The sequence below is a fragment of the Diospyros lotus genome, chromosome 8, assembly GCF_014633365.1.
Source record: "Diospyros lotus cultivar Yz01 chromosome 8, ASM1463336v1, whole genome shotgun sequence".
NCBI lineage: Eukaryota > Viridiplantae > Streptophyta > Magnoliopsida > Ericales > Ebenaceae > Diospyros > Diospyros lotus.
This window is the reverse complement of record NC_068345.1, coordinates 1,485,178-1,501,605: the sequence shown is the minus strand read 5'-3', so window position 1 is coordinate 1,501,605 and position 16,428 is coordinate 1,485,178. Positions and strand designations below refer to the sequence as shown.

The window sequence follows — 16,428 nt, the reverse complement described above, 5'->3', positions numbered from 1 at the left end:
ACACAAAGTCAATGATAGCAGAGGAGATCAAGCCCCTTAATGAAGCCAATAAAGATGGAGTGAGGTAAGGAAAAAGGTGGCAAAGGTAAACACAATTGTAAACTTTCGTGATTGGTCATGGGTGATTGATGTATACATAAAGATTTTATAAAAAATATGTAAAATATTTTGCAAGAATTTCATTACACACATAAAAATTGTTGAAATGAACCAATTAATATTGAATTTTTCACGTGTCAATCACACGAGTGCAACTAATGTGGTAGTGTCCTCCAATCACTAGTAATTCTCTTATAAGCACGACGGAGTCAAGATTTTAGATTCGGGATAGAAATCTCTGTATATTAATTTTTTTAATTATCTTCTATCTTTTTTTATTTTAAAAATAAGTGTCAGAGAATATAATAATTCAAATAATTAGACTAATTTTAGAAGTCGAGGTGAAATTTTCTATTCTCGTGTAATGTAATTCTTCCTTATTTATCAATAAAAAATTGAGATATCGTCTGCAAATGGACAGACTGAAAGCTTGTCTGAGAGCTCCTAATGTGGATTCGATTTATGGGGAAAGCAAAATGATTTCGAGGAAGATTTTGGGAGTGACATTAATGGTGCCAAAGCCTACCACTCTGGTCACTCAGATACATCTTTTGATTTACCTCATTATAATTCTAGGGATGGGGTGGCTAAGGATGTCAGTAATGGAACGTAATCCAAAAAATCGAGATATCATTTAATTTATTAAGAAAGTATAAATATTGTCTTTGTTAAAGAAGATTTATAATTATTATTCTTTTAAAGGAAGTGACTTGAGATACACAATAACTCATAAATCACATATATCACGTAAAAATATAAAAATTTATGTAAATAACATCTCCACGATTGGCGGTGGAATATTGGAAGAGAACAAATGAAAGATGAGAAAATAGAAGAGTTGTGTTGATGCATTAAGTCATCATCGGAAGCATTTGTAGACCAAATCATACATAAATCCAAAATTTAAAAACTGTGTGTGTGTGAGAGAGAGAGAGAGAGAGAGTCCAATTATCCATCCATGGTGGTGGGGGCTTCTCCTCCTGGGCCGCCCCACTCTCATCATCATATCATATTCATAGCCAAGAAAATAAGAGAGAAACTGAGAGAAAATAAAACCAATTAGAGGTAGAAAGAAGGGGGAAAAAAAACGAAGAAGGGGAAAAGGAAAACCAGAGAGAAGACAGCCAGGACAGGATCAGGAAGAGAGGGAAAAAAAAAAAAAAAAGGCTTCCACTTTTTTCTTCTCTCCTCCTTTTTAATCTTCCCAGATCTACTTATAGTGTTCTTCACGGAACCCAAATCCAGAATTCACTTTCAGGTTTGGGTTTCAACCTGGTTCATTTAAATTTCTGCAGGCGGGTTTGAATCCTCTTTATTTGTTAGTCTATGTAATCTGGTGTTGTGTTAAACATTAGGGTTGGCAATTGAATATAGGGGCTTGAAATTGGCGTCTTTGTTTTGGAAATCTTTTGCATTTGGGTTCCGAATCTTCTGTGATATACTGCTAGATTTTTGTTTTTTCTGAAACCCTGGGAAAATTTTCGTAACCGTGATCTGGGGATGGCGACGAGAGGCAGCAGATCGGAGAAGGTGAAGAGAATCTTCCAGCAATTCGACGCCAACAGAGATGGCGGGCTGAATAGGGAGGAAATGGCGGCTCTCGTCGTCGCCGTAAACCCTAGGGTCAAGTTCAGCGACGAGCAAATAAACGCGATTCTCGACGAGGTTTTCCGGACCTACGGCGAGTTCATCGACGGCGAGAAGGGGCTGACGTTCGATGGGCTGTTGCGGACCTACGACGACGGCGCCGGCGACGTGGACCGCGACTTCGACGCGCTGGGCCTCGAGCTGAAGGCGGACAATGCGTCGGAAGAAGCGTCGTCGTCCTCAATAGCCGACGAGAGGGTGGCGGAGCCGCACAAGAAGCAGCGGACGGCGGCCTGGGCGGCGTCCCCGAATCACGGGATCGTGTTCGACGATACGTGGAAGATTGTGGACGATTTGGAGATTTTGATAAAGAGATTGAAGGCAAAGCAAGCCAAGGATGGGAAGTTGAAGGCTGACAATTCTGATTTGTATTCGGATCCTGGATGGTCCAGAGAATTGGGGCCGTCTTCGGAGATTTCGGACAAGAGGGTTTTCTGGGAAGAATCTGGGCATGATTATGCCGTGTTTGTCAAAGAATTGGGAGTTCTGAGGGCTAGGGCTGATGGGGCGAGGTCCAGAGAAGAAGCTTTTGATGGTCATATGGCCATTGGCAGGGTCTTGTATGATCACCAACTGTATAAGGAGGCTTTGGTGAGTTTCAAGCGAGCTTGCGAACTTCAACCGACCGATGTGAAGCCGCACTTTAGGGCTGGGAATTGCTTGTACATTCTTGGAAGGCATAGAGAGTCCAAAGAAGAGTTCCTCTTGGCTCTTGATGCGGCCGAGGCAGGTGGAAACCAGTGGTATTATTTGCTTCCTCAGATCCATGTTAATCTTGGAATTGCTCTTGAAGGCGAAGGTATGGTCATTAGTGCTTGTGAGCATTATAGGGAGGCTGCAATTCTTTGTCCAACCCATTTTAGGGCTTTGAAACTCTTGGGCAGTGCACTGTTCGGAGTAGGTGAATATAAAGCTGCTGTGAAAGCCTTGGAAGAGGCCATTTACTTGAAAAATGACTACGCCGATGCCCACTGCGACTTGGCTTCGGCTTTGCATGCAATGGGCGACGATGAGAATGCAATTAAGGAGTTCCAGAAGGCTATTGATTTGAAGCCCGGTCATGTGGATGCTTTGTATAATTTGGGCGGGCTTTATATGGACATGGGTAGGTATCAGAGGGCTTCAGAGATGTACACTAGAGTTTTGGGTGTGTGGCCGAACCATTGGCGTGCACAGCTCAACAAGGCTGTGTCGCTGTTGGGTGCTAGGGAAACCGACGAAGCCAAGAAGGCTCTGAAAGAAGCACTGAAAATGACAAACAGAGTTGAGTTGCACGATGCTATTTCGCATCTGAAGCAACTCCAGAAAAAGAAGAAAGGAAATGGAGCTGCCAATGGAGAGGAGACATTTGTTATCATAGAACCATCAAAATTCAAGACAGTTGGCGAGAAGACAACTCTGAGGCAGAACCTGGCCAGTGCTCTTGATGTGAGGGCTTTTCAGAGGATCACAAGGCTTAATCGCTGCGATGTTGAACTCCTAAAGAAGGAGATGACTGAAAATGATACGCCAGTGTCATATTCTGGCAGTGGCGTCCCTGAGAAATCCATACGCAAGGCCTCATTGGAGGAATTCTTCAGCGCTTGCTTAATTTCCTGAAGCCAGAAACTTTTGTGGGATCTGTTAAAGCAGTAAACCAGAAAATCCTATCTGTTCTGGATGAATTAGAGTCAGGTAGGGTGGATTTGGGCATGTTTTTTGCTGTCCTTGCACCTATTTGCAGTGGTTCTCCTGAAAAGAGAAAACAGGTTGCATTTGATGCACTGTTGTGGCGGCCTGTAAATGAAGGTTCTGCACAGATCAGAAAGGTTGATGCAATACGATACATCAAACTGTTGAGAGCCATCTACATTCCAGCCCGGGGTATGAGTGAAATGCTGGAAATCCATGGAGAGACTGATGCCTCCATGGTGTCCTTGACAGAATTCCTTGTGATGTTTGATGATCCAGACTGGGGTTTTGGCATCATGTCTACTTTACTAAAGCTTGAAACCGTGGACAGAAATCGTCATGGTAACCATGCTTGTGCTGTTTGCCGCTACCCAATTATAGGATCCCGCTTCAAGGAGATGAAATCTCACTTCAGTTTGTGCAGTCAATGCTACAGCGAAGGAAAAGTGCCTCCTACCTTCAAGCAGGAAGGGTATAAATTCAAAGAGTATACAAGTGAGGCAGAAGCAATGCGAGATAAGTGTATGTGGTTCAATTTGCATAGTAAGACCTCATCCTGATGTGTGATTCTTATGTTTTGGCATGATCTTGTATTATTCCACATCTCAGTTTAGTAGTTGCGTGTGAAATATATAGTCAGTAAATTGTGTCCAGTGGGCTCTTTTTCGCCCCTGTATAATAAATCCTCAGTAGTAGTTAACGACTAATTCATTTGTTCCTCCTAACAGCCTCCCTAGATTCTTTTTGGCTTTGTCAGCATTGTTTAGTTGCTCTTCTGAAATGAAATGCCCTGTCCATGGTTTGTAAAAATTGCTGCGTTTAAATCTCTGGCTGCTCTGTTTATGCAATCTCTCAATTGCTTGATTAGTAGAGAAAATGCCTTTTCTATACATGCACTCGTGCATTTGCCAACATTGCCTCTTCGGATCATTATCTTTCTCTTTGTATCCTTGACCTCAATCAAATGAGAACCCTTCAGGTTAAGGACATACCCTATTTTTATGCTAGATTTTTTTTTTTTGGGGGGGGGGGGAGGGTTTGGGTTCATGGTCATTTTCTGGGTTGTCAAAAATCCACATACTTAGCTAAGAAAAGACACAATAGCTGAGACGTGTGTGAGGTCAGAGATGGGGCTATCTCCCATGTCCTATAGACAGAAATGTATTGCCATTGAAATGAGATGTAAGAAGAAGTAGAGTTGGCACAAGTCTATGATCTTTTCTTCCAAAAATGACTAAAATAGTTATTTTGTATGGCAGTCATGGCAACCACAATTGGGTATAAGACAGCCATTATAGTGAACATGTCTCTGTCCATGTTAGTTAATCCAAGAGCCAAGCTAAATATAACATGCTGAGGGGGCCCCCTTTTTAGGATTTCTATTTTCAGCTTTCTGTTTTCGTTTTCATTACTTCTGGAAACAAATACAAAAAATAGCAGTTGGTTGCTCGGTTTCGTTTTCTAAAATTTTAATTCACTTTGCTTGTAAAGAGGAATGTTGATTGATATGGTCAGAGGCCAATGTCTAAGAATGGGATCATTTGCAGCTAGCAGGATGAGCTAGATTGATTACATTAAGAGAACGTACCCATAAATAAATACAGAATTAGGATCATAGATGGAAGAATAGATGTTCAAACAGCTGACTGGCCAGGGCCTGCATCTTCATTACAACAGATGGATATACAAAAAAACAAAGGATGATTTGTCAATGATAATTACAGTTAGTAGTATAATAATGACAGCCATTTGATTAGCTTTGCTGTAGTTTGGTGGCATTAATTTGTTGAGAGATGGGACCAGCAAATGTGAGGTAGTCTTTTGTTGATGGGTTTTGAGAGTATTAAGATTTGTTCCTAATCTACCAAAAGATGGTTTTGATACTTTATTATTGAGTTGTGGCCACCATGATTGCGTTCACCAGCAAATTCCCCCGTTCAAGGGCTAGAAGATGAGCTAACTCTGTGGAAATGCTTGTGAAAGTTAAAGAGATTTATCTTAATTATGGGTAATGTTACCTACTGTCTTTAAACTTTAATTAATATATATGTCAATTAAACAGTCTTGTGCCTAATAAAATATAAATTGCAAGGTGTTAGTGCAATTTGAACGAAATCAGTGGTCATATGCATAATAAATTGAAAATAGCAGGTCTATGTGTAATAACTTATAACTTTTGAGGTAGAATCGTTACTTGACAAAGTTCAAACTTTAAAAAATATTCCACTTGAGCCCTTTTCTTCTTCGGTCTACTGCTCACTACCGGCGATCCTCCGGCGTTATTTCCGCCGCTATTGCTATTGCTACCGAAGTCCATTTTCTTCCTCACCCTTCCTTGCTCATGCTTTAAGATCGAAGGCAACTATTAGTATTTATAGGCGAGAGTTCCCTTCTTTCATCCCATCGGTGTCGCCTCCAATGCTGTTCATCTTTGGTCGCCTCTGCGAGTCGTCGTGCCGTCGTATTGTCTACCTCCATCAACAATCCCAATCCAACTTCGTCATCCTCTTGTTGCAATGGTCTTTTAGATTTGCATATATGTGCATACATAGACCAGATTTCATCCTTTTTTGGGGGGTTGATTTCTTTGGGTTTTGCAAGATTTCTTCATCTTTCCAAATTTCCACTCCTGTTGTGATTGAATCCAAACAAATTCTCAGATTGGATTGGTCCTGTGGGTTTGTCGATGGTTTATTTTGGATTTTCTTCATAAATTTTTAGCTTCATATATATTATTCACATTCATGCAATATCGTTATATTATAGCATACTACCAATGTTTTAAAAGGTAAATGACATTATTTGTCTTTTAATGTTATACTTTGTAATAAATTAAGTTTTGTATTTTAATTTATTTTATAATCATTATTAATTTTTTAATCTTATTATAACTTAATCCCTCTTCAAAAATTCTCCTTAACACTACTAAATAATTATAAAGTTACATATATAAAAATTAAAATAAAATAAAAAAACGAAGTAACAACGTTTGTAGGCACTTAAAGATTATACTAATTTTGTATTCGCTAAATAGATAATAAAAAAATCATCTAAATATAAAAAAAAAAATCAAATTGACACTAAATTAATACAAATTCTGAATTATGAAGACTAATTTTTAAAAAATTTCTCTATTATATGTTATCGCTTGAACATAATAATAAATTTATTAACTGAAAATATTATTTGCAATTCACTCGGAGTCTGCAAGAAAGAGAACAATTAAGAGCAAAGAACAATTTCCACTCAAATACTTCGATACTTAATTCAAACACTGAATATTTGAATATCATAATAAAATCAATATAAAAAATTTACCTTTTTTTAAATGAGAGTTCATCTATTTATAGTGGAGCATGAAACTTTTTGAGATATATTAAAATTAGAATTTTTACAGATAATATCTATCATGATATTTCAAAATTCATTAGAATTAGAATTTTTTATGAACAGTATCTATTATTTTTGTAAAACTCTTGAGAGATTTTTAAATATAAAAATTATCATATTTGGATTTTATTTGATAAGAAAAAAATTATATTTTTAGATGGAATAGTTATTTCAAGCTTTTGAATGAAGTTTTGCTTATATCGCATCAATATATTTTATAAATTACACCAACTCTTTTTTAATTAAATGAATATTAAAAAATTGGTTTAAGCACATTTATTATAATTTTAAATAATATAATTAATTAAAATTACTTTAAAAGATGAAACATCTCCATGCATTCATACCAAACTATGAAATTCTTATCTTGTTGATAAGACAACAAAAACTTAAAAATGAAAATTTTGCGGTGGTCCAAACGGTGGGGAGGGGCGGCGCGTGGGCGAGGATGGGCGGTTGGAAGAGTAAACTGTACACTTCTTCTCTCGCATGCGTCGAACAGAGAGCAACAATGGGAGATGTAGTGCTACCAAAGCAATGGTGTCCCAAATCTAGCTGTCTCTGGCATTTCCACTCCTTTTATAAACCCAAACCATTAATCTTCGGCACCACAAACAACCATGGCATTCGCCGCAACAATTAGTTTCTGGCTTTTCCTGCTTTTCTCTCTCTCAGCGACCGGCCTTGGCGGCGGCGCAACCTTAGCTCCAGTTAAGCGCGGATACGAGGGGGACATCGGCGGCGAGTACGGGTGGGGCTGGGGCGGAGGGGGAGGGGGAGGAGGAGGAGGAGGTGGGCGCGGCGGCGGAGGTGGACGCGGGTGGGGGTGGGGATGGGGCGGCGGCGGCGGCGGGGGGGGAGACGGGTGGTGGGGGTGGGGGTGCCGGAAACGAGTAAGAGGCGGCGGCCGGGGGAGCGGAGAGAAGCGGCATAATCGGTACTTCGACAAGACGAGGCTTGAGAATTGGAACGATTACAGGGTTGGGCAGTTTGCGCAGTGCGTGGTGAGAGGAAGGTGCAGAGGGATGAGGCTAGACTGTCCGCTTCACTGCGGCGGGCCTTGCTTCTACGACTGCCGCTTCATGTGTAAAGCACACTGCCGGCGACCTTGACCACCTCTTTCCTGCTGCCGTCGATCGTCTTCCATCGTTTCAGTTTCTTAATCTAGAGTTCACTTTCAGGTTTGGATTTCAAGCTGGTTGCTTTACATTTTTCCCGACGGGTTTGAATCGTCTTTATTTGTTTTCTTCCCTGTAATATGCTGCTGTGTTGAACATTAGGGTTAGCAATAGAAATTATAGAATATTGGGGCTTGAAAATGGCGTCTTCTGTAATTTACTGCTAGATTTTTGTTTTTTCTGAAACACTGGGAAAATTGTGCATTCTGCGCTGGGTCTCGAGCTGAAGGCGGACAATGCGTCGGAAGAAGTGTCGTCGTCGTCAACAGCCGACGAGAGGGTGGCGGAGCCGCACAAGAAACAGCGGGAGGCGGTCTTGGCGGCGTCGCCAAATCACGGGATCGTGTTCGACGAAAGGTGGAAGATTGTGGACGATTTGTAGACTTTGATAAAGAGATTGAGGGCATGTTCGGCGGTCAACCTCTTCATTAAAAATTATTTAGCTACACGTTTATTGTAACAGCATTTTAAAAAAATTTCCTTTTAAATTTTTCTCAAAACATTATTATCAATTTATTTTATTGATTAAATATTTTACAATTTTACCCTTCAAAAACTCTAATATTTTTAACTCTCTCTATCCTTAAACATTCTTCAGCCTATTATTGGCTCCAGCTTCCATCGCGCTTTATCTCCTCTCTTTCTTTGCCTCTATTGTTGCCTCCAACTTTCATTGTGACATCACTGCTTCGAGTCCATTGTCGTTGTCTCCATCTTCATTCGTTACCCTCTCTAGCTTTCATTACAGCATTGTTGCCTTCAGCCCGTCGCAGTCATTGTCGACTCCATCTTCTCCATCTCCATCGTCACTCTTCTCTCTCTCTCTATATAAAAATTAACATATATATATTAATGTCTATTGTATTAATATATTTAATATTTTTATAAATTAAATCTAAATTTAAACACAAAATATTATATTAACATTTAATGGTAAAAATTTTGTAATTTTATCAATATCTAATGATAAAAATTTTATTAGTTAAATATTAATTTATAATTTAGTTTTATTAAAAAATAATATTTTTTAAAAATTTATTTATATTATTCAGTAATATATTTATTTTAATCTTTTTATTAAATTCTAATAAATTATCAACTTTTTCAAACTAAACACATACAACTTAAACCTTAACAAACTTTAAAACCTCACATAAAGGCTTAAAAAAGCATCTTAAAAAAGGGTAAGCCAGACACAGCCTTAACCGCCAGTGTCGTATTCTCTTGCTGCTGTGTTTATGCTTACACTCAGTTGCTTGATGAGTGGAGAAAATGCATTTTCTATACATGCCCTTGTGCATTTGCCAAGATTGCCTCTTTGGATGATTGATTTGTTTCTCTCTCTTTATATCGTTGCCCTCAATCAAATGAGGGCCCTTCAGGCTAAGGTCATAATACCCTATTTTAGGCTAGAAGACAGCCATGATGGTTAACATCTCTCTGTCTATGTTGAGGGCCCCTTTATAGGATTTCTATTCTCGGTTAAAAGATAGGATTCGATTGCTTGTTCTAGTTCACTTCGCTTTTGTTTAGGGGAATGTTGATTATTGATATGGTCAGAGGCCAATGTCTCAGAATGGCATCATTTGCAGCTAGCAGGATGAGCTAGATTAAGGGAACATACCCATAAATAAAAACAAAATTAGGATCATAGATGGAAGAATAAAGGTTCAAACAGCTGACTGGCCAAGGCCTGCATCTTCTTAACAACAGATGGATACTACACATAAAAACAAAACATGATTTGTCAAGAATAATGACAGTTATGGTATAACAATGACAGCCATTTGATTAGCTTTGCTGTAGTTCGGTGGCATTAATTTGTTCATAACCTACCAAAAGAAGGTTTTGATTCTACATTCACAAGCAAATTCCCCCTCTCAAGGGCTAGAAGAAGATGAGATTAACTCCGTGGAAATGATTGCATTCACGAGCAAATTCCCCCTTTCAAGGGCTAGAAGATAGTTTAACTCTGTGAAAATTCTAGAGAGAATTAAGGGCGTGTTTAATAGTCATTTTTATTTCATGAAAAAGGTAAATTTTTTACTCATTTTTCAACTTGTACATTGTTTGACGGTCATTCTTTATTAATTTTGGGGGGGTTATTATTAAATATATGTATAAAAAGTGAATACGTTAAAAATTTAATAATTAATAAATATAAATATATAAAAATGAATATGTTAAAAATTTAATAATTAATAAATATATCAAAAGTGAATATGCCAAAAATTATATATAAATCATTTCTTTAGAAAACAAAAAAAATTAATTTTGTAGTTTCATTTTTTGAGAAAATAATTTAATTAATTTAAAATACATTATTATTTAAATTTTTTTTACAAGATTTAATATTTTTTAATATATTTTCATCATTGAATTTCATGAAAAATGTGTCATTTTTCATGAAAAATAATGCCTATCAAACATGAAATACCAGAAAAATAATCAAATTCTATAAAAAAAGAAAATAACATCATTTTTTAAGTAAAAAATTATACCAATCAAACAGCTTAAATTTTTAATTTCTAAAAATTCATTTTTCCTACAATTCAATTCCTTGTAATTCATTTTCTTTCCACTCAAATTCCACCCTCACACCCTAAGAGTTTATATTTAATTAAAGAGTAAAAGTTAAGGTTTAATAAATATCTCATTTCTAAGAAAGATGTATTTATTGTATCTTTTAATTTAAAAACACTTTTCTTGATTGATAATAAATAATGAATGTACCACACTTTATAAAATTTTATTAATTAATTAAATTATTTTAAAACTGAAAACAATCCATCTTGTTCAAAGACGATATGCATTTATTATAATTTTAATAATAATTAATATTACCCATTAATTATAAGAGGGAGAGTCAGCTAAAGGGTTAAAGTGGGGGTGAGATGAGGCTCTCATTAATTATTATAATTTTAATAATTAATATTACCCTTTGGCTCTCTTAATAAGGGCTTTGAATTTTATTATATAATTTACATTGACATAATAAATAGTCCATCAAACATAAAACACTGAGGATCTTGTTATTGCAATGAATTATCGTTATTTATGTATTTAGCCCTTGTTAAGAGAGCCAAAGGGTAAACATTTGAGCTGTTAATTTTACATATAATTACGGGATTTAAGTTAACTATACTGATGAAAATTTGTCGCCATTATAACATGAGTCGTGCCTATGAATTATGTATAAGCAATATATTGTGTATTATGTATTATGCATTATTTTCTTAATTATTATTAATATTTAATAACCATAACCGACTTTCGATCCTAACCCATCCAGACTAAAAAACTGGTCCACCACTAGTTGTTGGGGCACACCCTTAAACAAAGACAGTTGAGCTGCTTCTGCCTCCATTGAAACACATGCAAAAGCCATGATGCATCATCCAACCAGTGTGAAACACAAAAATCAATCGTATTGAACCTCTGCTTCTTGCAGAAATCACATCTAATTAAACTTCATGCTCTCATATTAGCTATAAATTAATCAATATTGCAAGTATAATTTACTAACAAAGCACAGGAGTAGAGCATATAAGCAGTTTAAACATGCCATCCACGAACCTGGTTGTGAATGCAGCCTGCGTGATGACGAGCATGATGATGATCATGGCAGTTGCTTCATCGCAGCCGTTGTTGGCACCATTGCCATCACCATCTCCTCATCTCCATCATCTTAAACAAAACCAGATTCAGCCTGACAGTGGTTACAAAGACAATCAAAACAGAGAAGCGATCGTCCAAGAAGATTATGGCGGCTGGAGCCCCTCACCATACGTTGGTGGAGGCAGCTTCGCTCCGATTCCTCATTCAGAAGCATCCATCCGTTCAGTTCCCGACTCAATCTACAGCCCAGTTGAGACTTAAAAGGAGTGACTCTTGTGTACCATTTCATAGCAAATACAAATGATTGAATAAAGGCTATCCCCCTGAACTTCATGCAATCTCTCTTTTCTTTTCCTCAAAGAACAAATAGCACAAGGGGAAAGCGCAATCCAAGAACCAATACAAGTCACAGAATCAGTTTCAGCTCAGCTTCAGTTAAATTCAGCAAATAAACAAGTCAAAGAAACTATTATAATCCCATGCAATGGTCATTATCAAGTGTATAAGGCTGGCTAATTGGCCCGTGGTTGTGCAACAAAGCTGATGGTTACATACATATAACAGCAAATGTGCACTCAGAATTCAGAAATATGCTTCACTAAACCAACAAATACTACTCCTAGCAGCCTATTTATCACATAAATAAAATTCCAAATTTTAAACAAGTTGAGCAAGGCTAACAATCATAGCTTCCCTGTTCCGCAAATTGGCCGTGGATTTTTGTTGTCGCCAAGTATACTTCATAAATCATAAAGAAACATCCAGATGGAAGACCACCTTGTCTTGAGAAGCCCCAGAAGCCAAATAACCTATGTCGGGAAAGGAAAGAGGACAGGAAGTAGAAGTCGCCATTAGTTTAACAATGAAGCATTCCATTAGGGGGAAGGGGGAAGATTTGCAAGGTTAAAAAAAAAACTACAACAATACTTCTCAAACTTTTTGTAATTTAGTCCTCCATACATGCTCAAAAGATCTAGTTTAATACCATACCCTTCTTTTTATATAAGTACAGGGGCAGTGAAAGAAAAACCATGCTTGCCCTGAAGGATTCAGCAAGCAGTCAACATAATGGCCAATCACCAGAATTTCCAACAAAAAAACATTTTACAATCTCCAAGTGCATGCCACAGTCTATTTCTTGTACTAGTGTTTATTATTTTATGATTCTTCTTTCTTTTGGACACTTCTGTGGTGTGACCTGGTTATTTCATCAAACAATGCTCCTTCTCTTTCATAGGTTGCCAGTTAATAAAACTTCATTTTACACCAGTTTTACTTCCTCATAGCAGTTTTGTTAGACAATTCTGAGCAGCTTCCAGTGGGAACCACTACAATTAAGATTGACATAATAGGCTGAAAAAGGTCCCAATTCTTGAAGTGCATGGAGAGAGATGGTATTATTGGTATGTCCAAAACCAAATAATCAAGAACCAGTTCTAACATAACCGTGCCAATGAAGTAATAAGATTTATAACTGAATGTTCAAACTAGTAGGGCAGCAAAAAACAAATGTAAACAATCCTCAATTTCGATACTCTACTCTATTGTAGATTGTGAAGGGACCCTTTGTACTATCAGAATAGAAAGTGCAAAGGAATTTATTATTGGCACGCCAGTTCTGAAAGTAGGATCCATCTGAGCCACCAATAATATAAATTCAAATCTGGCATATCAACAAATCCACAAAAGATCAATCGACCTTCATAAAAATCACAACAATCCTCAAAAACCCTATTGTAGAATTGAGAATGAGCCATGTTTGCAATTAAATAAAAAAATAAGTGACATGCCAAGGAAACAAGATTGCCCATTATGGTAACTCATAGAAGCATAAGCATGTGAATTCACATGAAAAAATTTGTATATCTCAAAGAATGATCATACCTACAAATGAAGAACAGATGATGGACCAGTAGAGGCGGCAACTCGCTGAGCACGCTGGGCTTCACACCTGTATAGCCCTTTCATTTCTTTCTTCACTTGACGTGCTTCACGCCTTTCAGCCTTTACAGCAGCCTGTTTGCAAGGAATTTTAAAATCATGTAATGTATGATACTAAATTCAAGAAAACAAGGAAATCAAGTACAAACTTATCAAAAGTGTGAGATTTCAAGTGAACAATATTTTCTTCTCCACTCATAAGTGTGAATATCCAAAAAGGGGGGGTTGGGGGTTACAGAGAATGTAGAAGTGAAAATCACATGTTTAACCACCAAAAATTCATGGCTGTCATGCACAATATAAGTTGTGATAAACAGATACCTTCCTCTCTTTTTTCTCCTCCTTTGACTCCTGACCATGTTGCTTCCTCTTTTGGTGCTCCTTTCTCATGGTATTCCCATCTTTCACCTTTCCTGTACCAGATCTCAAATAGCCAGGCAAGTAGTCCACTGGAAGCTTCTCTTTTCCTTTAAGAGATATTACATGGCCCGGGGCCGTCAGGGCTCCAGATAGTGTTTCAGCCAATTTCTTTCTTCTCCGTAGTTCTGGAGCTTCAATTTTCCCATAGTGGTTATCAAGATTTGAATAGGTTGAGATGATGGTCTCGCAATCCCACCCTTCAGACTCATCACTGCTTTCCAGTATAACAGCCATTTCTTCATTTTCTTCTCCATTTTCATACTTCTCAGCATATTCCCTACACCTGTGAATGACATCAGCAACAGAGTCTGCTGAGTCTTCTCCTGGTTTCTCTTTATTATGCAACAAGTCTGAAGGAACTTTATATTCGCCATCAATTTCTATGTCTTCCTTCACATGGTCTTTAAGGGCATGATTGAGCTTTTCTGCCAGGGATTCAGGATGTTCATCTTCTTCATCTATGAAATCATCATATTCATTTCCACTGTCTGTACCATATTCCTGATGTTCAAGCTGCAATATTGAAACAAAAAAAAAAAAAAAAAACAGTTACATAGATTGAGAACAAGATACTATAACTAATCAAAGGATCTTGATTTTTTAAGACTAAACTAGCAATATGCTTAACCATAACAGGAATGTTCCAACAGCCAGATTTGACTGCCAACTTCTTTTTTTGAGCAATATTTTGATTTCTTTGAAATTTATTCACATACCAAAAATAATAAAGGGACAATGTGGGCAAATCATTGTTACCAAGGAGTCTTCCAGCATATTCATGGGCCTAAGAACATTTGAGAAACATTTTCACAATGAGAACGTAACTATACAATCACGGACAAATTAGACTCATTAAGGAAGTTGGGAGAGGTGGGGGAAGTAGAATGTAAAAGAAACAAGACAGATCAACATGAACATGGATAAGGACGAGGAGATCATGAAGGAGGTTAGCAGCCTAGGACTTCAAACTCTGTTTTATATGCATGCTAAGAATAAATTTAAACATTTTGTCCATGCCACATTACACTCATGGAGCAAGATTAACTAATTTATTAAGTTAAAAGGTATCACCTAAAGAAAAAAGGTGACAAACTCTTGGCTTTAAAAACAAACATTTGATGTATAAATGGAAAAGAGCAATACTAAATATAAAATACCTAGGGAAATTATCCTCACCAAATCAAACTGCTCATCTAAAAGGCGGCGAACTCTTGGCTTCTCATCAGTGCAGTATTCACTGGTAGCTCGTGGGTAATTTCTGTCTCTTTCTGCACCAACAAATTCGGGCATATTTCCTTGAGAATCAGAAGCTTTAGACTGAATAATTTCTGTTCTGTTCAGCACAGATTTTTCAACTAAACTCAACTTCTCATCAAAGTCTGTCTCCACCAATTCATTAGGAAGGTTGGCCTTAACCACAAAATCCTCCTCCAGGTCCTCATCATCATCAGAACCAAAACGAGACAAATCGCTATCGTCAAGCAATGCAGCTACTTCGGGATCAACTGCTTTCTGGAGCCTCACACCTACAGTCCTCGATGCAACACTATAAATTGACTTATCATTGGAATCATCATTTACCTTAGAAACATCCACTCTTGATGCATCATATGCCTGACAAACGCACAACACAAGGTATAAAAATCACACGAATTACATTCAGCGTCAATGCTATACCCAGAAAGCAGGATGAAATCAACCAAAATATTGATCCGTTACACAAAAAAAAAAAAAAAAAAAAAATCTACTCACAAGGTTGTAGCGGCAATAAATATCTAAGGTTAGAAATAAAACTGAAAAGCACCTCAAAACCTGAATTTTAGGGTGTTTTACATAAAATTATGCTGAACAACAGAATCTTGAATAACAGTCTCCTTGGATTTCTATATAACCAAAAGCAGGAGTGAAAGAGAACTGCCAAACACGAACCTTAACATCACGAGGTAGCTGGTCAAGCTTCGCCTTACTGTTCTGAAAAAAAGTCGAACCGCCCCCAGTGTTCTTGATATCCCTCAAGTGAATCAAGTAGTTGTAGCCATCGTCTGGAAACCCTAGCTCCAATATCTCCCTCCTAATATGATCCGGCAAAGGCGCCGCCGAGGTCTGCGGCAGCGATTGAGCCCGCTCCCCAAAGTGCTGGGCGTCGTCTTCCTCCTCGTCATCGTCCGGAGCGTCGGCGAACACCGAATCGAGGCCGTGGCAGCCGAGTTGCCCCTCGCCTGGAACGGCGTCGCTATGCTCATCGGAGAGGGCACTGACTGAATAAGGATTGTTGTCAACTCTCACGAAAACCCGATCGCCGGAGGGCCCGTCGCCGTAGCTTGGATCGGCCGAATCGCGGGCGAGAAGTTGAAAGGTTGCCGATTTCTTCTTGTCGATGAATTTCTTCTTCCCCATCTTTTCTCTTTGGATGTCGGTATCGGAAGTTAGCGATCTGCAAGGCCTTAAACCCTAATATTATTTT

The 16,428-nt window shown here is 37.9% G+C and overlaps 3 protein-coding genes across 3 annotated transcripts; 2 read left to right on the top strand and 1 right to left on the bottom strand.

The window, feature by feature from the left end:
* Window positions 1-987: 987 nt before the first annotated feature.
* Window positions 988-4,119, top strand: LOC127807625 (uncharacterized TPR repeat-containing protein At1g05150-like). Its single transcript, XM_052345630.1, is given in 2 exon segments — window positions 988-3,316; window positions 3,319-4,119. Coding segments are annotated over 2 exon segments (2,376 nt in total). The 5' UTR covers window positions 988-1,599; the 3' UTR covers window positions 3,978-4,119.
* A 3,308-nt stretch (window positions 4,120-7,427) lies between these two features.
* On the top strand, window positions 7,428-8,443 carry LOC127807687 (glycine-rich cell wall structural protein 1.0). The gene has a single exon (XM_052345725.1). It carries the CDS (start codon window positions 7,428-7,430, stop codon window positions 7,917-7,919), a length of 492 nt encoding a protein of 163 aa, XP_052201685.1. The 3' UTR covers window positions 7,920-8,443.
* A 3,564-nt stretch (window positions 8,444-12,007) lies between these two features.
* On the bottom strand, window positions 12,008-16,401 carry LOC127807623 (uncharacterized). Its single transcript, XM_052345629.1, has 5 exons — window positions 15,894-16,401; window positions 15,141-15,578; window positions 13,866-14,477; window positions 13,488-13,619; window positions 12,008-12,412 (listed from the first exon to the last, which is right to left on the bottom strand). Exons 1-4 carry the CDS (start codon window positions 16,359-16,361, stop codon window positions 13,488-13,490), a joined length of 1,650 nt encoding a protein of 549 aa, XP_052201589.1. The 5' UTR covers window positions 16,362-16,401; the 3' UTR covers window positions 12,008-12,412.
* Between the last annotated feature and the right edge of the window lie 27 nt (window positions 16,402-16,428).

Bases quoted from the DNA above. Each gene is read 5' to 3' on its own strand.
- LOC127807687 (XM_052345725.1), top strand. From the start codon at position 7,428: ATGGCATTCGCCGCAACAATTAGTTTCTGGCTTTTCCTGCTTTTCTCT.
- LOC127807623 (XM_052345629.1), bottom strand. From the start codon at position 16,361: ATGGGGAAGAAGAAATTCATCGACAAGAAGAAATCGGCAACCTTTCAA. The intron at 14,478-15,140 runs GTGAGGATAATT...TCAATATTGCAG, and splicing joins TAGATGAGCAGTTTGATTTG to CTTGAACATCAGGAATATGG. The intron at 13,620-13,865 runs GTATCTGTTTAT...CCTTGCAAACAG, and splicing joins AGGAGAAAAAAGAGAGGAAG to GCTGCTGTAAAGGCTGAAAG.